This window comes from Festucalex cinctus, chromosome 10 (genome assembly GCF_051991245.1).
Source record: "Festucalex cinctus isolate MCC-2025b chromosome 10, RoL_Fcin_1.0, whole genome shotgun sequence".
Taxonomy (NCBI): domain Eukaryota; kingdom Metazoa; phylum Chordata; class Actinopteri; order Syngnathiformes; family Syngnathidae; genus Festucalex; species Festucalex cinctus.
The window spans coordinates 10955454-10977717 of NC_135420.1; the positions used below are offsets into that span (position 1 = coordinate 10955454).

General features: G+C 39.0%; 2 protein-coding genes across 7 annotated transcripts in view; one reads left to right on the forward strand and one right to left on the reverse strand.

Moving 5' to 3' along the window:
* Positions 1-22264, reverse strand: part of gtpbp3 (GTP binding protein 3, mitochondrial) — a 43083-nt gene that overhangs the window by 1856 nt on the left and 18963 nt on the right. For 2 of the 6 annotated variants that reach the window (XM_077534964.1, XM_077534960.1), the window contains exon 11: positions 14669-14900. In XM_077534964.1, coding sequence (XP_077391090.1) covers positions 14669-14900 — 232 coding nt within the window. Of the gene's footprint in view, positions 1-2605; positions 3758-13270; positions 13822-14493; positions 14584-14668; positions 14901-22264 lie in introns of those variants that run through there. The other 4 variants (XM_077534961.1, XM_077534962.1, XM_077534963.1 and 1 more) reach the window with 4 other exon arrangements.
* Positions 3403-9788, forward strand: plvapb (plasmalemma vesicle associated protein b). Its single transcript, XM_077534969.1, has 9 exons — positions 3403-3800; positions 3915-4091; positions 4180-4273; positions 5010-5211; positions 5313-5532; positions 7463-7612; positions 7681-7797; positions 8085-8189; positions 8364-9788. Exons 1-9 carry the CDS (start codon positions 3597-3599, stop codon positions 8370-8372), a joined length of 1278 nt encoding a protein of 425 aa, XP_077391095.1. The 5' UTR covers positions 3403-3596; the 3' UTR covers positions 8373-9788.

The window sequence follows — 22264 nt, forward strand, 5'->3', positions numbered from 1 at the left end:
CCACTCCCTTTCCAATTCAATAGCAGTATAAACTAACCAGACTTTATAAAAATATAATTTTGACATTGAATTCATCTGCAGCACAGCGCCCCGATACATCTGGTCAGCCAAACTTCCATCCATCACACGTGCACAGGGTTTCAAATTAGGGTTTTAAACTAGTTAGCGTTTCAAAGAAAGGTTAAGGTTTCAAAGTAGGGTTTAAACTAGTTTGGGTTTCAAAATAGTGTTTTAAACAATGGTTGAGATTTGAAAATGTGGTTTTCAACTCGGGTCATGTTTTAAATTCGGGTGTCATCAAAATCTGACTGTCGCCCCGTGCATCCATTGTGCTTTGCAAGACGGTTTTATAATGTTTCTGGACACGAAATGGGACAAATGAGTCCTGTGTATTCTGTTGAGTGAGTCCAATTCTGAATTCAAGTTTATTCAAGTGAGTTTATTGCTGTCTATTTACAGTAGTTGTCAGAAGATGGCAGCATTTCTCCTGGAAATGAGGCAAGGTACTGAGTAGGACAGGTACTTTAAAATGAACATTATGTAAGGACGCTACATGGTTGTTTAGAAATATTTAACATTTTTGTTTGATCTTCTGATTTCATGGTTCAGAGTGTATATCACTCAGTCTTTGGACAGAATGTTTATCTTCATGAATAGGGCTGTGCCATTTTAGGGTAGATTGATAGATGCGAAGATTGCCATGCACGCGCCAAATCTCGAGTCAAAATTCACCTAGTATATTCAAACCAATTATTTGTATTATTATTATTTTTTAAGTACACTTACTCACACAAACATGCACACATACGAACATGGTCTCCCGGGTGGGGAAGCAAACCCATGCCGCCTGCAGCGCAGGCAAGCAACGTTACCGCTCGTCCAGAGCCCTTCAAACCAATTATTACTATTACGGTTATGGGTCACTCTTAATTTCAAGTCAGATCATGGAAAGAAGAGTGAATTGAAATTAATATAAACAATCAAATACGCAAACAGGGGGTGGATTCATTTAAAAAACAAACAAAACAAAAAAACAACTTTAGATTCAGCTTTAGTGTGAAACTAAAAAGTTTAAACAGCCTCATTTGTTTTGGAGAAAAGTAAAACAAGTAAAGCTAAGGCTGTTAAAGAAATAAAAATCTGTGTATTATATTTCTGTAACTACTTACATGTATTTACTATAACACATTTTCTTTGATTTTTGTAGATCTTTCTCAAAGTCCCAAATCTAATGCAAATACCAATAATGCAACATACTACCACTGAATGTAAGGAATGTCAAACTACTGAATGATAAAATAAAAATAGACAAAAGAAAAACATTACTTGATCATTGAATAAAATCCAGATAAAATCTTCTGTGGATGAATGAATCTCTTTCAAGTGGAGAAGCACATATTGAAAACAGTGAGCATGAAGCAGCAAACACAGATTAAAATTTGAAGCACTGCCCAATTACTGTACTCCAAATGATAATACCAAATACTCTTGCTTCTGGCTGATTGGTTTACTGCTCTCTACATGTGGGTGGGGAGCAAACCTATTGACGTGACCCCAGAGACCTTTGTGAGCATGTCAAAATGACCAAAACTATCCAGTGCGCAGGGGAGATTAAAAGAGGAGGAAAAATGAAGGTGGGTGCCACATAGAATCTCGCCGAGGATGCCACATTGGCTAAAGCCCTGTTCATAAATGAGATATTTTATTCACCTGTGGTGTGACTATTACTTTGGCCATAAAAGACGGAAAGCATCTCCCGTCTCCTGTTACTTATCAAAAGCAGGCATTTTGTCTTATCCCTCCAACATAAGGTTTCCTGTTTTTAATCCAACATCGGTCTCCATTTCAGATAGTTATGCCCTTTCTGTCACTCACAGGCCTTCATAAATGAGGTTTTCCCCGACCGGAATGTTGTTAGTGAGACAAAGGGGAGCAGGAAAGCTCGGGGGCCAGGAGACCTTTCCCCTTTTTCCAGCCCCGCAGTGTCGGCTGGCCTCACGTCATCACTGCAGATAAGAGCGTGCGGGAGGGCCCGCCGACTCTGTACTGCAGGGAGAATTTGTTATCCGCTCATCCCTGAAGAATGACAGCTCCCCATTGTTTTCATTCCTTCACTCCTCCGCTGCCACGACTCCTTTCCGTGCTTGCTTGGGACAGGATATGCTGTTTTTCTTATTTTGTTCATCTACAGTCTGGGGAATGTGGGGTGGCAGAAGCATCTACTGTAGGTTGCAACACATCATTACCAGAAATTGAAATATTTCACTGCAAGCCTTTATTCATTTTGTATATGTTGGGGGTTTGTGGAAAATAACTGATCTAATGCATTTTCAAATAACTGTCCTTGAAATTCATCTCAAGTCAAAAGCTGAAACAGTACTTTTTAGGCAGTACTATGGCAAGAAAATGACCTAACCACGTGCTATGAATTATAATTGTTTTATAAAAAAAAAAAAAAAAAAAAAAAAATTCAAAACAAGATACTCAGTGGCTGGATACCGACAGAGTCCCAAATACGAATCTAGAACATGAACTGCATACAAAATGGATTATTATAGATACAGTTGTTATTGTTGATTAAAAAAAAAAGTATGCAATAACATCTTGCAAACTCAATTTTAATAAAGGGTAAATCAAGTCAAAAATGTTCTTTACATTATGTTCTATGTGACCCGATTAGTATTCTGATTAATATTGGGTTTGTGGAATATGAATTTACACTCTTTTAATCCCAGCCACTTTCAATGGGGCAATCCTTCAACATCAGCCGTTTTAATGGACTTTGACTGATCTTGCAAGGCCCACAGAATATTGTGTTCTACTGCTATATAAAAAAAGAATCTGTAAAAACAGGTTGGATAAAATCAAAATAAGTAAAAGCTTTAATGCATGAAAAGGTGTGCTTAAAACTTCACTTTAGTTGCCTCTACCTTAGTACACTAGTACCTGCACTTTGTTAACATTATGAGATTTGGAATTTACAATATCATAACCAACAAGAAAGTACAAGATTTTTACAGTATGAATCTAACTTGTTGCAGTATTTTGAGCAAACTAACAAAACTGAAATAATGATCAAGTACGGAAACCAAGTGCACATTTTCACCATGGGATGTGTAAATTGCTGAAGAATGCTGCAGTTTTATAGCTCTGAGTTTTTTTTTTTCTATCTAATAACAAAGGGCATCTAGTACTATATGTTGTATGCCAGTGGAATTTCCCATGAACAACAACCTATTTTAGTAATAATGACTCCAAGTACATGTTACTCATGCAAGCTGTAACAGTGGCGGAGGTCGATGAGGGGGTGGCGGACAAAGAGGGGGAGGTATGCGATGTGAGGGCTGGGCCAGGATGGACTGGAAGTGTGCCCCCAACAGCATTTATAAACATGGCCCCACTTCTCTCCTCGGGATTTTTGTTTACATACGTCCATATGTGCACGTTGCACGTGACGGTGTCACAACCTCACTAGACAGACGAGTTTGCCGCTTCAGGTTTCTGCACTTCAAGAGAGAACCTTGTGGATTTGAGGTTCCCACAGGCAATTCCTGTTCAGATCTCCCAAACCAGTTGCCACCATTTCACCTCTAAACATGTACAGCTCCAGCTATTCCGCGGCCAAGTTTGGCCTGGAGGCGAGGGAGCCTTTGCACAAGTCCAAAGGCAAGAGCTGCGGCTACTACTTGAGGATCGTCTTCTTCTTCTCCTCACTCATCCAGTCCCTCATCATCGTCAGCCTGGTGCTCTTCCTCATCTACGGGCAGCCAGAGAAGTCGGCCGAGGAGAAGAGAGTCAAGGTGAGGGATTTGAGATGATTATTTCCAAGGATGCAGGCTAGCCTTTCGCTCACATCCAATCGACACATTTTTTTTTTGTCCTGAGAGGATGACAAGTGCTCTACTCTTGTGCAGGAGCTGGAGCTGGGCTTCAACAGGCTAAGTGAGAACAACATACAGCTGAGGAAGGAGAAAGGCGAGCTGCGAGCTCAACTTGGAGCGTGCGTGGCTGAAAAAGATGTTCTTGTCAAACGGCTCGAACAGCTCAACACCCTCGCAAATGCCACAAAGCTTGACCTCATGACCAAATTAGTAAGTGGATATATTTAAGAAGGATGTTCATGGTTCATTATGGATGATAGTTTCTTTTTTTAATCTTACGAAAACCTTCTTCATGCAGGCCAACTGTGAGAGGCAAATTGCGGCAACGCGAAGCATGGTGATGCGATGCCCAACTCCCCCCATACAGCAACCTGTCATGGTCACCACTAGTAGTATGTACAGTATTTATTCACAGCTATCCTTCCGTGTAATGCTTTAGAAATTTGAGTGCAAGAAAAATTATGTCATTTATTATTTATTTATTTATTTATTCATGATTTATATCCATAAAAAATAAAAAGATTTTTAATTACTTTTATTCATATCACATATTCATTGTTTACTAATTATGTATTTATTTATTATATTATTTATTATTTAGAGTTATTCATTTAATGATAAAATAATTTTTTTATGATTCAATTATCATGAATTATTCACTATTAAGAAAATCATGTATTTATTTATTATATTATTTAGAGTTATTCATTTAATGATAAAATTATTTTTTTATGATTCAATTATCATGAATGATTCACTATTAGGAAAATGTTTAAACCTTGGTGGAATTCTTCGTCTCAGCTATTGAAAGCCAAACACATGATTTTCCAAGTTCAAATTAGCCTCTAACCTATATTACTCTTGTACGCAAATATAAATAAGAAATGCAAACATTTTATTTTAAAATGAAAAGTTATAAAATTAAGTAGGAGTTTCATTGCTGTATTGAAGTACTGAAATAAAGAAAATTGAATGTAATTATATATATTTTTGGTAATTAAATCTGCAATTATGTAATAATTATCCCATAAAATGATCTTGGAGGAAAATGTAATAAAGAGTCAGAAGATTGAGACGCAAAAAAACTACACGAGATGATATTTTAAAACACTTGTGTAATTCCTCCAGATGAGCTGAAAACTTTACAGAGCCTCAATGCGCAGCAGAAAGCCATGATTGAACTCATCGAAGCCAACTTCAGCCACACGGTCCACTACCTGAATCAGGAGAGGGACAACGCCCTCAAGGACAGAGACGTCCACCACCAGGACGTCATCGCCCTTCGCAGAGAAAACACCATGCTGACGGAGCAGCTCAACGCATACACCAGGTATATAGCCATGTTTTTTTTGTTTTTGTTTTTTACTTAAAACTAAATTATTGCGGGCTCAAATACAGTCAAATTTGAGTTTAAACATTATGTTTCACCAGGAAATGTAAAGAAGACTTTGCTCATTCTCTGGATGGCATCCAATCGGTGACCAGGGATTTTTTGAACAAAATCAACAACCTTTTCCCCCACCAACTGACCTTTCACCTCACCTGTGAGAGCCAGCAGGAGCAAATGGAAAAGATAAGAAACAGCTGCACCAACCTGTCCAGAGACGTGGAGACCAAGTTCCAGCTGTATTTGGACAACGTGGGCAACAAGGTATGTGCATTTTTTTTTTCCTATTCAAAACAATCCTAATAATCATGGAATATTTCATTGACACTCCTGCGTGACTTGACATATATGACTCATTTGACTTTGAATCTTGTTAAGTTGACTCAGACTGAGAACAATTTATGATGCCTTTTCTCTGGAAAACTACTAATCAACTGAGTTAAGGACACAGCTGGCCACTGAAGTGAACTTAAGACGACCTATGACTCCACTGACACAGCAGCAAGTTATGGAGAACAATGACATATATCCTCTCCAGATAACTCAGCAAATCTAAAGGGGATACGCTGCTAAATGAGGTGTTAAAATGTTGCTTCATTGTTTTTGCGCTTGAATGCATCATCACTTTTTGAAAGTATTAATTTTCCAGGGAAAATCTCATAATCTGATTGCCTTTTTTCCTCTTAGTGAGATAAGCAGAAGAAATATTGCTAAATTAGTTCTTATCAGTAGTAAATAAATCCACTCAACATTGCACAAGACAAGATGTAATAGATTACATCAGTGATTCCGAACCACTCTATCTTTGCACATCAATGGAATGTTAGCCAACCAATTTCACTATCTGAAAATTGCTATTTGTTTTACAATTCGCAGATATCGGGCCGAAACCTCACAAGTCACAATTTGATAAATTTCATATTTTTTCAAAAATCTAAACTTTTAGTCAGTCCACAAATGTGGGTGTTATTTTTATAAATTATTGACCGACCAAAAGTGTTGAAAACGGCTTGTTTTCTTTGATGCTGCAATGTTAATGGTTGAAAAAACATGGCATTCACTGAAAAGTGGCTATTTAATTGGGATGTAACAATATGCAAACATCATGATATATTATCACAATATGGTCATGATACAATAATTATCACGATATTGTGGGGATGTTGGCGATACAAAAAAGGTCAAGATATTGTGTAAAAAAAAAAAAGAGCTCACACAAAAAAAACAAAAAAACAAAACAAAAATAAAAATATTATAACAAAAATATTGTGCTTTTCTTCGTAACAAAGCATATAAACTACATACAATATCTAATAAGACTTAATATTGCGGCACTTGTTAACGCAAGCACACATTGAATTCTTCCACATATTGACTCGGTTCACAAGCATATTTACGTGAACCTTCATCTGACCATTAGTGTGGATTTTAAACATAGAAGGGCCAAAACATGCCTTGTGAAAATTAAACTTCAGTATAAAAACTAGCCACCAGAGGGTGCTAGAACTTCACAAATGGAAATCAACCTGACTTATTAAACAGATGTGCTGCTCTTAATATCGTGACATGACAATGACGATATATTGTGGCAGTTTTAATATCGCGACATCACGATATTGCCGTTATCGTTCCATCCCTACTATTTAGGAGGTACGGCAAATGAAGTCATCTATCTTTGTCATCGATCATTGTCGTGTAGTGACATTCATACTAATTCATTGCTCTTCCACTGGATGGCAGAAGGTGCAATTAAATTGTGAATTCACTTTTTGTGGCATTTTTGTTTGATGAAGTGGCACGTTATTTTACTCATGTAAAATACCTGCCTCGCCTTAATAAAGGTTGGAAAATGTACGATCGACCATTGTCAAATACACACAATGGAACTACTATGACACTGACACACAATTGCTATAATCTCGCCATAATCTTTACAGTGATATTACAAAACTCAACTATAAAAATGTAATGGAATTCACTGTGTTACCATGTGTGCAATGTCAAGGAAATTGCACACTGTAACTGACAGTGCCTAATTGTCAACTTTCACTTAGTTAATAGGAAAAGTAAAGGCCACTTCGAGACAAAAGATTGGTACAGAAAGGGGAAACCAACAATTTTCTTCCCCACAAAGTTGAGAGAGTACCATCCAATTAAATCAAAGAACATCACCACATCTGTCTTCCTCCTCAAGGTGGCTCAGATTCAAGCCATGTCGAGCCGACTGGAGGTGCAAAACTCGCACTTGAGCGCTGACCTGCAGAGGTGCGAACGCACTCTCAACGAGACAATCGCCGAAACCAACAGGCAGCTGCAACTCAAGCAGAAGACTCATGACGAGAAGGTTCAAAGCTCGCCTCCACCGCCATCCCTTCCTGCTCTTCTTTTTTAACTAATGCATGTTCCATTCAGATGGAGAAAGTGCTGATTGAGCAGAACCGGCTAAGACAGCAGAAACAATTGCAAGCCGACACTTTGGCTCTGAGGGAAAACGAGTTGCAGGCCCTGAGGGCATTGCCCAATTGCAAGGTACAATACTCGCACATGACATAGTGTGAGGTCCACAGATGGTCTGTGATTAAATGGATCATGGTGCAGAGGTGAGGTGGACGTGTGCGGACTCAGCATTTGAGAGCAATCAGAAACCAGCAGCAGCAGGAAGGATGGGCGGCCGAGATAACAGCTCTTGAATTGTGTCACCTTTCAAGCTCTGGTGTTGAACTTGCCAACTTTGTGTGTTTGTGTGGGTGTGTGTGTGCAATCACAGTCAACTGCACCCGCATTTAAATAAAATGTAATCAAGATATGTTCTGCAGGTGGGTCTGCCAAAGAGTGCGGGCGTGCTGTCGGCCCCACAGCTGAACAGACAAACTGCAGCCAACTGGCCTATTGCAGTACAAAGCCACAGCAAAACCTCAACGGTAACTTTTACTCAAAGTGCACAGCTTCACATATTTGCATATCACGCAGCAACTGATGACTAGGCGGAGAAAATACATTGCTTATATGTATTTTCTTGAACTGTAATCACACCAATCCAGTCAGCTCTTTGCAGTCTAGTTGATATTTAGTTGCACTTTTGCTTTCTCTTCCAGGTGAGATGATTCAAAATGTGTGGACTGGAGGATGCAGCATTGGTGTAAAAACTGATAACATCGTGAGATATATCGAGACATCACAAACAAGACTAAGAACAATCTGTAAATATACTGATGTCACATGCACTCGTGATTGGTTCTCACTTCGAAAGATTGACTTGTAATCAATAAATTTGTTTGTATCCCTGCAGTCAGGTTCATGAAAAACATGATCATGACACTGGTGTAAATATTAATTGTGGGTGATACTCACTTTGTTTTAACACGTTTCTCTTTCAGTTTAATAAATGAAATGAACCATCAAAATGCCATTGTTTTGTATTTTTGGCTATAAAACCGCAAAGGTGCTATTAACATGAAGAGCTCTTGAGATAGTGACGTTTATGTTTCCTGCGGCCTTAATGGGAGCCAAGAAAGCTACTGCATGTACAAAGGGTCACAAATCATCTGTGAATTTCATTTGTTGCATTTAGACAAAAGTAACATGACAGACTGATGAATTTCGTAATTAAAAACTCGGACAAAAGATTTTGCCCATTAGTGTGTATTTCACACACCGGCTATTATAAGAGCTCAGGCTTTATTGCTTCCCTTTCCTTTTATAAACATGCCGCGTTTTGGACACAAAGCTGATTAGCTGCACACAAAGACTTTTATAGATAAATAATAACCATTATCCTGTTAATGTTAACAATACATTCAATTATGTGACACAGGGGAACACTTGATGATAGTATAACGCACACACAAGTACAAGTATGCCTTACATTACTTGGCTAATGAGTGGAAAAGTCTCCTATCAAATTATGAAAGTAACCAGTTGGCAGCCTTAATAATGGAGACTGACAAGCAGTACTGTATGATAACTACTGATGGCTAGCCAAGACCACAGCTGTTACTGTTATTGAGCACCAATATATTAGAGTTTCGATATCCCCGTGGTCCAACAACGTTTGAACCAAGCTTGACTGAAGGGATGTTTGTTTCTGCCCAAAAGATGACATAATCGTAAAACTACTGGGAAGTCAAGAACGAAAGAATTTACAGTGTAGCCTCTGATGTGATGGATTTAATAGAGTGTCAGCACAATGGTCGCAGATTGAGGATGAGGAAGATTATTAATGGAGTGAAGGAGTGAAGGAGGGGAGAGGAAAGAGGGGAGAGGAACAGAAGAGAATGGGAAGGAAGTAAGGATAGCTTATAAGTTGAAGAGGAGCGAGTGATGAAGAATGGCAAGAAAATAAGATCCCTTATTTCTACATTATTTATTTACTTTCCAGTCGTTAAAAATGATTAAATTTACATTATGTTTATTTTCAGATTAATGTTCAGTATAAGACTGAGTAGTTATCTCACCATAGTTCATCTATTGCCACCTACGTCGGTTAAAAACATGTTTAATGCAGACGTTGAGTTTTTTGTCAGACCTTGAGTTTTTTAGTCAAATCGTTTTTTGTCTCAAATTTGTCAGTTCTCTGTCAACTCTGTCTTTGTTAGTGTTGTTTTTGAAAAAAAAAGTTTATTCTTTGTACAATGAATGCAGTTGATGTAATAAAGGACTGTTTGATCTACATGCCTTGATGTCAAATTTATGTAAGAATTTAATACAGTCAGACACGGCGCTCCGCATACGCTTACCACGCACTGCGCGTAGGGCACCAACTGCCTAAGGGGGTTACCAAAAAACAAATCAACCCCGTAAAAATAATCATATTAGTAATTATAATATCAGTGTCTAATATTTAAAATAAAAGCTTGTAAAGCATGTTAATAAATACAAAAAATAACGTAGCATTATTTACTCGACGAGCGGTATCGCTGGTCTACGTTGGTGCCCCCCCTCCCCTAGTAGTTTGTTCCTAATAGGGAAAGGGGGAGGGTAGCGAGGTGCACTTTTGCTCCAACGAAACAAACTACTAGGGAAAGGGGGAGGGGGGTGGGGTATACTTTATGCTTCAATCGCAAATTTGGCAGAAGTTTATTCTTGGATATCTGGACATGTCATCAAAAAGGCATCAAGAATTGGGGGCGGAAAAGAAAAAACAATGAGATGATGCTCGCCCACAAAACATTTATGCTTAGGGCACCAAAATGGCTAGCCCTGAATACAGTAATTAATGAAAATTCAGATTTTTAGAAAATTGGCTTATCAGAATATTATAAAATCACATTAAAGGAAGGCTCCTTTAATTTTACATGTATGGCTTGATTGGCAGTAAATAGTTAGTATAGCTACGAAACATGCATAAGAGCTGAAGAATACACTCCTATATTGATTTATTTAACTTTTTTCAACATAGAAGTACTTCCGTGTTGCAACGCCCCCAAGTGGTGACGTCACTAGTGTGTATACTCGCTTGGGGAACAGTAGTTCACGCAGACATAACAACGAGGAAGACACAAACGTCAGTTATGCCTTACTGTATTGCAAAATTTTGCAAGGCGTCGGCAAGGAAAAACCCTTTGACATCCAAGGCAGACTTTCCTTCGGTAGTGTTATTTTGTCGTGTTGGCTCGAAGCGATAAGGTTTAATCCTTCCGGGTTTGACGCTAGATGCACGGCTGCGTTGCATAGTGCTTCCATAGTGTAGCGTTTACACACTAGTGACGTAAACATCCGGGTTATTTAGTCACGTGTAACAAACATGCCGGCGTTCGATTCATTTTAACAATGGTTTAAAAGTTATTAAATGTACATAAAAAAATAATCACGTCACCAAATTAATTATTGAAAAAGTAGCAACTTTTTGCTGCAAAAAATGGATCAATAAGTAAAGTGTCCCTTTAAGTTTGTATACTGTATTTTATGACATATATTAACTATATATATATTTTGTATTTATGTATTTATTTATTTAGTTTTTTTAATTTATTTTTAACAAGAGACACTGCACTGATGATGTAGGGTTACAGGTGACTAGCGTTTGTCCACAGGAAATCCTTTGTTTAACAGTTTTCAGTGAATAGCAACACACACACAGCACAAGTAACTGCTAGATGATAAGCATGATTACAAGTTCCAGTGGATATTGGCATACAAGAAGATAAACATTCATACATAAAGTTGTCTCATGTCTTGTTCAAAATTAAATGATTAAATGAACAACTAAAGGCAAATGGGATAGTGTGTGCGTGTGTTTTAAGTGGGTCCATGTTCCAACTTATTTGTGACAGGATGTACTGTCTGAATATGTGACACAAAAAGGTTTGTTCATCTGTCCATTCTATATTTAGATACTGCAAAGTTGCGCCATTTCCCCATCACGTAAAACGATGCCACAAAGGCCCCATTTGAAAATGTACATCTTTTGATGTGTTGGGCAGCAAGTCCCACATTTAGCTAAACATGCCCCCTTCTTCCCTTCTAGTGTCGTAATTAATCAAGAAGAACAAGAAAAGGCTGACAGAGGAGAACGGGAAGAGGAAAAGTCTGAGTACAGAGACACGCAAGAGAAAGACAAAAAGACGCAGAGACAGGCACTTCTGTTACCGTGAAAGGCGAGCAAATGTCGTCAGCGACCACCGAATGGGGAAGAAGGGTGACGAGTTCAACAAAGAAACATAAATATTTGATCAAGGCCAGATTGACAGGGGAACAAAAGCCACTGCTTCGTCACCTCAACAATGTTCCTGTCTCACAGCCTGGAAGGGACCCGGGTCACTCACTGTCTGCATAGTTTTGGGCACATTTACTCTGTGTGTGCCACTGAAGCGTTCACATATTGATCATTGTGGAACAAATCACAGCACATCCATTACACTGTATCTTGACTGTGCGTAGACAATAGACCCGTCATTAATTGAGCATCTGAGAAATCGGGTACACCTGACCTATAACAAGTATTTGGACCATGACAGAATTTCCAATAAGCTTTTGCTGCATGTCAGCCAACATCGTCGTGTTGAGAAAAGCACAGCCACGATGATTGCACAAGTATTCAATGGGGTTGAGTTCAGGACATTCCGTCCTCTCCACTCCCAAATTCTGGAGGTAGTCTCTGATAAACTCCGCTCTGTGGAGGCTTGTTTTCATCTTGGAGGACCGTGGAGAAATGGCATTGCCTGTTTGCAGAATCTCATCTACGTCTCTGCATTGAACTTTCCTCCAATGACAAGCCTCATCTTTCCAGAAAGGTAGACACCACCACATATTACCTCACCAAACAATGTTTTTGTATTGATGCATCAATCAGTATAGCATTCTCTGCATTGACCGTATGATCCAATAAAATCTGGATCTTCGCTGACATCTCTCTGGTTCGCGCTCTGACATCCTCCGTCATCAAATTGAAGTAAACTTCAATTTGGAGATGGTACAAAGGCTTATTCCAAGCAATGCAAGTTGTTTTAAACCACACTACCTCACTGTATTTGTAAGGCTTAATTGGTGTGCTGGGTTTCACAATAGCTATCTTAGAACATGGAGACACAGAGACACGAGTGTATTTAGGGGTGCGTCTGGAAATGCCCTCCAAGCAGGCTCTGCTTCAATTAGAGTGTTTGAAAACTCAGGGCCAAATCCACTAAGAATGTGCTAAAACTTGCTCCACATCTCCACAGCAGCTTATGCCCTTGTTCACGTCCTACTCACTAAGGATATTATTTTAATGATATACCAGCGCAAACACACCCACAAAGTTTGACAATTGGGAGCAAATTTCTGCCTGATTTACCACACATGGCAATGGGTTTGCATCAACAGTTGCGAGAAAGATGAAATTATCAGAAAGCGAGGCGGTCCAAAAGTGTTTTCCTCTGCAGACAAACAAAGCAATCCAGCTCCTGGTGTTGCATTGCGTGGTTATCCAAAAGCTAGAAGGAAAAAAAAAAAAATCAATGAAATTTAAAAAAAGTGTTTTCCGCATTTAGCGCCATTAAGCTGTAGTGAGCGGGGAGGACAATAATGACGTCATCCATTCATTTAATGGCCATATAATACAAATTATTGGTGCAATCATTATTTTTAAAATGTATTTTCAGATGATTACTTAGACATATAGTACGCACGTGAAAATGATTGCAAAATGAGGGAGGCGGACAGGGGTGGGGGGCGATGGGAAGAGACAACAAGAAGGGTAAAGGGCGGTGGCAGGGCAGGAGGGGGAGGGTGATAGGACGGAGGGCGACGAGGGAAAAGGGACCGGGAGGCGGAGGAGGACGGGCGGGGGAAGGTGAGGAGGGAGAGGTGACAAGGGGGAGTAAGAGGGAGGGGAGAGAGAACCACGGGGCACACCGGAGGCCCATGTGCCCCGAAACCCGTCTTAAAATAAAAATAATAATAATAATACATAATTAAATAAAGGGGAGGCACGGTGGCTGACTGGTTAGCACGTCCGCCTCCCAGTTCTGAGGACTCGGGTTCGAGTTCAGGCTCTGGCCTTCCTGGGTGGAGTTTGCATGTTCTCCCCATGCCTGCGTGGGTCTTCTCCGGGTACTCCGGTCTCCACCCACATTCCTAAGACATGCATGGCAGGTTAATTGGGCGCTCCAAATTGTCCCTAGGTGTGCTTGTGAGTGTGGATGGTTGTTTGTCTCTGTGTGCCCTGCGATTGGCTGGCAACCAGTCCAGGGTGTCCCCCGCCTACTGCCCAAAGCCAGCTGAGATAGGCTACAGCACCCCCCGCGATCCTTGTGTAGAATAAGCGGTCAAGAAAATGGATGGTGGATGGAATTAAATAAAGGCATACTGTGGACATGGACTGGGCCAGCCTGTGAATAATAAAAATCGTCAAATTATAATTGTTTTGAGATTTTTTTTAAAACCACCACACCCCAAATGTTTGTCGAATCAAATGCCAGATTTTACACGGCACAACAATAACAGAAGAATATGTGGATGCAGCTGAAATCATAAATTCTGTTCCAGGTCAGACTGTACATACAAACATCCGTACTGGGAGGTATGACCTTGAAGTGGTCATGTGCTGCCATTTTATTATGCAGCACTAAATGTGGCTTGGTTGGACCCAGGGGTGCAACATACACTTATCAAAGGCTCTAAAAAATTTTTTTAAACATGGACTCAACACTTAAACATCATGTCAAATATTTACTTTCCACTCAGATTAAAAAAAAAAAAAAAAAAAAAAAAAAGGGGGGGGGGGGGGGGTCATCTGGGGAACCAACTTGAGCCAAGAGCGTGATGTGTTCTTTTGATGACACAATGCTTGGCATGGTCCCAAGGTTGTATTATTTGCAATATTTTCCATTGCTAGTTCTGTGGGGGTCATGCAAGAGCAGCTCAGCACTCTATGCAGTTTATTGTTATCATTACAGTATTATCATTTAGATGGGCCACCCACCTATTTGCCAATGCAGAAGTCTTTGAAAATAATATCCAGGATCTCCTCTGGTCCGACCTTTCCGGTGATCCGGCCCAGGCTGGTGAGAGCCAAGCGAATGCCCTCCGCTGCCAGAGCGAGGTCGAGGTCACGGTATCGCTGGTACTGATCCAGAGCTGCGACACACTGTTGCAGGTGGGCCCTGTGGCGTGCTTGGGTCAGGGTAGGGGCACCAGACAGAGGGTCGCCACACCTAGAAGGGAAGTTTGATATACTTAACTGGTGAAATATGGATTTTCTTTTAAAATTCATCTATTTATAGCTCAAAGATTCCATTGTTTTATTTCCCCTTTTCCTTACTTCTTCAGCCCCTGTGGGGAGTACAGTTAACCTTTGTACTCAAACAGTGGTCTCTGCTGCTCTATTCAAATAAACTCTATGTCTCGATTACTCAGTGTAAGCGTTGCCTTCACCCAAAAGTGACAATTCTCCTTCAACCAATCAACAGACAGCAATACTGTACATATACACACACACATATATATATATATATATATATATATATATATATATATATATATATATATATATATATATATATATATATATAGCCTTAATATTTTATTTTAATGCTGTTCAAACATGAAACAGATTACAACCTCTATAAGACTGAAATTTCAGATAAATAAATAATACATTTTCATATAAATCTTACACCCTACAAGCTTACTGATTAGTATTTTCTAAATTTGAATGAAAAAAATCGCAACAATCGACTTATAAATTCGTATCGGGATTAATCGGTATCGAATCGAATCGTGACCTGTGAATCGTGATACGAATCGAATCGTCAGGTACTAGGCAATTCACACCCCTAATATATATATATATATATATATATATATATATATATATATATATATATATATATATATATATATATATATATATATATATATATATATATATATATATATATATATATATTTTCATGACCCATTGATATACATTTTTAGTTATGGTTATTTCTTAGTTTGCGATGTCCATGTTAATCATTTCGAGGTTGTTACACAAGAAGGCACACTCAGTTACCACTCAACTTAGTCTTTTTCCATTTGATTGTTCTTTATTCATGGACCAGAAGGAAATATGGTATTGAAAATAAAGGTGCCGTAATAATATGGGTCAAAACAGGAAACTGTTAACTTCGCCTAAATATCAGCAATACAGTTAAGGCCAAAAACACTGGAACAGCCTTTGCTTTAACTTGTGCACCAATGTGCATGTTCATTGTAAATAAATGTTAAATTGTAGGTAAATAAATAGCTTTTCATATCTTTGTCAATGAGTACCTGCTTCAAATGGAGAATGAAGGCTGAGGGATATTGCCTAAAATTCAAATAAATGTGTATTATTATGATCTAATCATATAAAAATTATAATGGAAGTATTTCTGAATGGGTTATTTAAATGTCAAATGTTAATAATTCCTGTTAAAATGAGCCGAAAGAATCAAATTCTTCTTCTATTTGCTTCTTTTCATTAAAATTCTACATTTTTATATAAACATAATTTGTTTTTCAGAGTTGGTTCCTCTCTGTTGTACTGTAATGTGGTTTTAGTACTGCTCCCCTAAACACTTATTGTGGTATCTCTTGACACTACATTTCACATTAGCTGAGTGATCACTGATCAGCATCGGCTTCTCCAGCTTCTCCCGGTCTTTTTTGTTTTTTTGTTTTTTGCCTCTTGTGAAGCATGCTTAGCTACTGCTTCTTTGCCTTTAGTGATTATGATATTTGTTATTTGCCACAGCAGAGGCGAGGATTAGTTACTTATAGAAGATCCGCACCATAGAAGGATCGTGTTTAACAACGCCAGTTGCAAGCGCAGTCAAAGGCTGCTGGTAGCTTAGTGCCTAGCCCAAATTTGCGAGCAGTCAGGAATGTTGGGAGGATGTTTAAAAAAACAAAACAAAAATAAAGGGCCCTCGCAACCCGGGCCACGTTGGGGTATTTGCACGTCGGGGTACTGGCATGTTGGGGTACTGTCAAATAGGAAACCATCTAAATTTTAAACGTTTTTGCCATGCTTTGTGTTTGTAAAGTTTCATGGAAAGGCCAAAAATGATGCACAATTAACAAAATAAAATCAAAATGGATTGGCACATGGCTATATAGAATACTTTTTGAATATATTAGGCATGCCTGCCAATATTCACACATCTAGCTGAATCATATAATCGGAAAGACTTCATAAAAATGTCTAGAGGGCGCTATTGAAGCATTTATTGCAAATTTAATAAGAAATCTCTAAAATATTCATGCTTATGACAAGCCTGATGTGTGTGTAAAGTTTCATGAGTTTTTGCACATGTTTAGACCAAAAAAAAAAAAAGCAGCATTTTACTTGGCAAACAATGCATCGCCATGAAACGGCGTGCGACAAAATAAATAACTTTCGATAACTTTGTATCTTAAACATCTTAAGATGAAGCACACCAAGTTTGAAGACAGTCGGATAAATTTTGTAGGAGGAGTTCGTTAAAATATGACCCCTAAAAAAGGCCACAAAAAATGGCTACAAATCCCAACGTAAATCAAAATGGCGGACTTCCTGTTTGGTTTAGCAGATAGTTCCAAGAGACTTTTTTGTACATCGTGGGCTCTTATGTATGCCTCTAAATTATCATAGCGCTAGGTGAAACGTACAACCGGGAATGCTTCGTTAAAGAGGAGTTTTTTACCTCAAAATGTGATGACCGGCCCCTACGGGACTTCCTGTTGGGTTTAGCACATGGCACCAAGAGACTTTTTTGTACATCGTGGGCTGTTAAATTTGTCTCCAAATTTTCGTAGCTCTAGCTGCTTCGTACAACTGGGAATGCTTCATTAAGAGGGAATGTTTTCCTTTGCAAACTGTGCATGCCACGGCAACAGCGTGCGACGAAATAAAAAGCTTTCAATAACTTTTCATCTTCAACATTTTAAGATGAATCACACCAAGTTTGGAGATGATTGGATAAACTCTGTAGGAGGAGTTCGTTAAAATAAGACCCCTATGAAATGGCCCAAAAAATGGCAACACGTTCCAAAGTAAATCAAAATGGCGGACTTCCTGTTCGGTTTAGCATATGGTTCAAAAAGAGTTTTTTGTACCTTGAGGGCTGTTACATATGTCTTCAAATGTTGGTAACTCTAGGTGAAATGTACAGCCGGGAATGCTTCATTAAATAAGAATTTTGAAACACAAAATTTGATGCCTCGCCTCTGGCGGACTTCCTGTTAGGTTTAGCATATGGCACCAACAGGCTTTTTTGTAGATCATAGTCTGTTACATATGTGTACCAATTTTCATGGCTCTCAATTAAACGTACCACCGGCAATGCTTTGTTAAGTAAGAATTTTGAAACTGTAAATTTGATGCCCCGCCACCGTCATATAGTATGTCAAAAACTTTTGATTTTTTACCATGATGTTGTCCCAGGTGTTGAGATGGTACAGCCCAAGTTTGAAGTCAATCGGGTTAACCGTGTAGGAGAAGCGGGCAAAAGTATGACCCCTGTAAATGTGCAAAAATGGGCCAAAATTGGACATTCAAATACTCATACCTCACTTCCTGTCTATTTTAGGGTACACATATCAAAGAGGTTTTTGTTCATCTGGATGTGCTACAGGTGCCACACAATTTTCGTAGCCATAGGATAATCGTAGCGGGACAGGGATCCGTTAAACCTATGTAGGTGGCGCTACAGAGCCATTTTTCTGTTATCATGTATGGCGACTTTAAAATATCAAATTTTTCGCCAGGCCCGATCTGCGTGTAAAGTTTGGTGAGTTTTCGTTCATGTTTAGTGCCTCAAAAATGTGGTTGTTTGCGGAAAAGAATAATAACAAAGAAAAAGAAGAAGAAGAAGAATAATAACTAGAGCTGCGAGCAGCTATAAAGGGCCCTCGCAACCCGGGCCACGTTGGGGTACTTGCACGTCGGGGTACTGGCACGTTGGGGTACTGTCAAATCGGACAAGGACCATCTAAAATGTTTTTGACAAGCTTTGTGAGTGCAAAAGGCCAAAGATGGTGTGCAATTCCCAAAATAAATTCAAAATGGCGGACTTCCTTTTAGGTTTAGCATACGGCTACAGAATACTTTTTGTAGGTCTTAAGCTAATAGGTATGCCTCCCAGTTTTCACAAATCTAGGTCAAGTCATCTTTAGTTGTGTATCGCTTGAATCATACAATTGGAAATGCTCCATAAAAATGCATAAAGGGCGCTATTGAGCACAACGTTGGGTTACTTGCACGTCAGGGTACTGGCACGTTGGGGTACTGTTACATGGAACAAGGACCATTTAAAATGTTATTTTTTTCCATGCCTTGTCTGTGCAAAGTTTAATGAAAGAGGCCAAAAATGATGTATAATTCCCAAAATAAAATCAAAATAGCGGACTTCCTCTTTGGTTTGGCAAATGGCTACATAATACTTTTTTGTAGGTATTAGGCTGATAGGGGTCTGTCCTAATTTTCACAAATCTAGCAGAATCATACAATCGGAAATACTTCATAAAAATGTCTAGAGGGCGCTATTTATTGCAAATTGCACAATAAATCTCTAAAAATTCATGTTCATGACAAGTCTGATGTGTTTGCAAAGTTTCATGAGTTTTCACACATGTATAGATAAAAAAACAAAGCAGCACTTTACTTGGCAAACAATGCATCGCTATAGCAGCAGCGTGCGACAAAAGAAAAAACTTTCGATAACTTTGCATCTTAAACATCTTAAGATGAAACACACCAAGTTTGAAGACGGTCGGATGAACTTTGTACGAGGAGTTCGTTAAAATATGACCCCTGAAAAAGGCCACAAAAAATGGCAACAAATCCCATCGTAAATCAAAATGGCAGACTTCCTGTTTTGTTTAGCACATGGTTCCAAGAGACTTTTTTGTACATCGTGGGCTCTTATGTATGCCTGCAAATTATCATCGCGCTAGGTGAAACGTACAACCGGGAATGCTTCGTTAAAGAGGAGATTTCTAGCTCAAAATGTGATGCCCGGCCCCTGGGGGACTTCCTGTTGGGTTTAGCACATGGCACCAAGAGACTTTTTTGTACATTGTGGGCTGTTACATATGTCTACAAATTTTTGTAGCTCTAGCTACTTCGTACAACTGGGAATGCTTCATTAAGAAGGATTTTTTTCCTTTGCAAAAAGTGCATGCCACGACAACAGCGTGCGACGAAATAAAGAGCTTTCAATAACTTTTCATCCTCAACATCTTAAGATGAGTCACACCAAGTTTGAAGATGATCGGATAAACTCTGTAGGAGGAGTTCGTTAAAATATGACCCCTATGAAATGGCCCAAAAAATGGCAACACATTCCAAAGTAAATCAAAATGGCGGACGTCCTGTTAGGTTTAGCACATGGTTCAAAAAGAGTTTTTTGTACCCCGAGGGCTGTTATATACCTCTACAAATTTTGGTAACTCTAGGTGAAACGTACAGCCGGGTATGCTTTGTTAAAGAGGAGTTTTTTAGCTCAAAATGTGATGCCCGGCCCCTGGGGGACTTCCTGTTGGGTTTAGCACAGGGCACCAAGAGACTTTTTTGTACATCTTGGGCTGTTACATATGTCTACAAATTTTCGTAGCTCTAGCTGCTTCGTACAAATGGGAATGCTTCTTTAAGGATATTTTTTTTCCTTTAAAAACAGTGCATGCCATGTCAACAGCGTGCGACGAAATACAAAGCTTTCAATAACTTTTCATCTTCAACATCTTAAGATGAATCACACCAAGTTTGAAGATGATCGGATAAACACTGTAGGAGGAGTTCGTTAAAATAAGACCCCAATGAAATGGCCAAAAAAATGGCAACACGTTCCAAAATAAATCAAAATGGTGGACTTCCTGTTAGGTTTAGCATATGGTTCAAAAAGAGTTTTTTGTAGGTCATAGCCTGTTACATATGTGTACCAATTTTCGTAGCTCTAGATTAAACGTACAACCGGCAATGCTTCGTGAAGTAAGAATTTTTAAACTCTAAATTTGATGCGCCGCCGCCGTCATATAGTATATCAAAAACTTTTCATTTTTCACAATGATGTTGTCCCAGGTGTTGAGATGGTACATCCCAAGTTTGAAGTCAATCGGGTTAACCGTGTAGGAGAAGCGGGCAAAAGTATGACCCCTGTAAATGTGCAAAAATTGGCAAAAATTGGACATTTAAATACTCATACCTCACTTTCTGTCTATTTTAGGGTACACACTTCAAAGAGGTTTTTGTTCATTGGGATGTGCTACAGGTGCCACACAATTTTCATAGCCGTCGGACAATCGTAGCGGGACAGGGATCCGTTTAACCTATGTAGGGGGCGCTAAGGAGCCATTTTTCTGTTATCATGTATGGCGACTTTAAAATATAAAATTTTTCGCCAGGCCTGATGTGCGTGTAAAGTTTGGTGAGTTTTCTGTCACGTTTAGTGTCTCAAAAATGCGATTGTTTGCGGAGAAGAATAATAAGAATAAGAATAATAATAACTAGAGCTGCGAGCAGCTATAAAGGGCCCTCGCAACCCGGGCCACGTTGGGGTACTTGCACGTCGGGGTACTGGCACGTTGGGGTACTGTCAAATAGGACAAGACCATCTAAAATGTTTTTGACAAGCCTTGTGTGTGCAAAGTTTAATCAAAACGCAAAATATGGTGTGCAATTCCCAAAATAAATTCAAAATGGCGGACTTCCTTTTAGGTTTAGCATACGGCTACAGAATACTTTTTGTAGGTCTTAAGCTAATAGGTATGCCTCCCAGTTTTCACAAATCTAGGTCAAGTCATCTTTAGTTGTGTATCGCTTGAATCATACAATTGGAAATGCTCCATAAAAATGCATAGAGGGCGCTATTGAGCACAACGTTGGGTTACTTGCACGTCAGGGTACTGGCACGTTGGGGTACTGTTACATGGAACAAGGACCATTTAAAATGTTAGTTTTTTCCATGCCTTGTCTGTGCAAAGTTTAATGAAAGAGGCCAAAAATGATGTATAATTCCCAAAATAAAATCAAAATAGCGGACTTCCTCTTTGGTTTGGCAAATGGCTACATAATACTTTTTTGTAGGTATTAGGCTGATAGGGGTCTGTCCTAATTTTCACAAATCTAGCAGAATCATACAATCGGAAATACTTCATAAAAATGTCTAGAGGGCGCTATTTATTGCAAATTGCACAATAAATCTCTAAAAATTCATGTTCATGACAAGTCTGATGTGTTTGCAAAGTTTCATAAGTTTTCACACATGTATAGATAAAAAAACAAAGCAGCACTTCACTTGGCAAACTGCATCGCTATAGCAGCAGCGTGCGACAAAATAAAAAACTTTTGATAACTTTGCATCTTAAACATCTTAAGATGAAACACACCAAGTTTGAAGACGGTCGGATGAACTTTGTACGAGGAGTTCGTTAAAATATGACAACTGAAAAAGGCCACAAAAAATGGCAACAAATCCCATCGTAAATCAAAATGGCAGACTTCCTGTTTGGTTTATCACATGGTTCCAAGAGACTTTTTTGTACATCGTGGGCTCTTATGTATGCCTGCAAATTATCA

Coding starts and splice junctions, on each gene's coding strand:
- plvapb (XM_077534969.1), top strand. CDS start 3,597: ATGTACAGCTCCAGCTATTCCGCGGCCAAGTTTGGCCTGGAGGCGAGG. Junction 3,801..3,914: donor CCGAGGAGAAGAGAGTCAAG/GTGAGGGATTTG, acceptor ACTCTTGTGCAG/GAGCTGGAGCTGGGCTTCAA. Junction 7,798..8,084: donor GGGCATTGCCCAATTGCAAG/GTACAATACTCG, acceptor TATGTTCTGCAG/GTGGGTCTGCCAAAGAGTGC.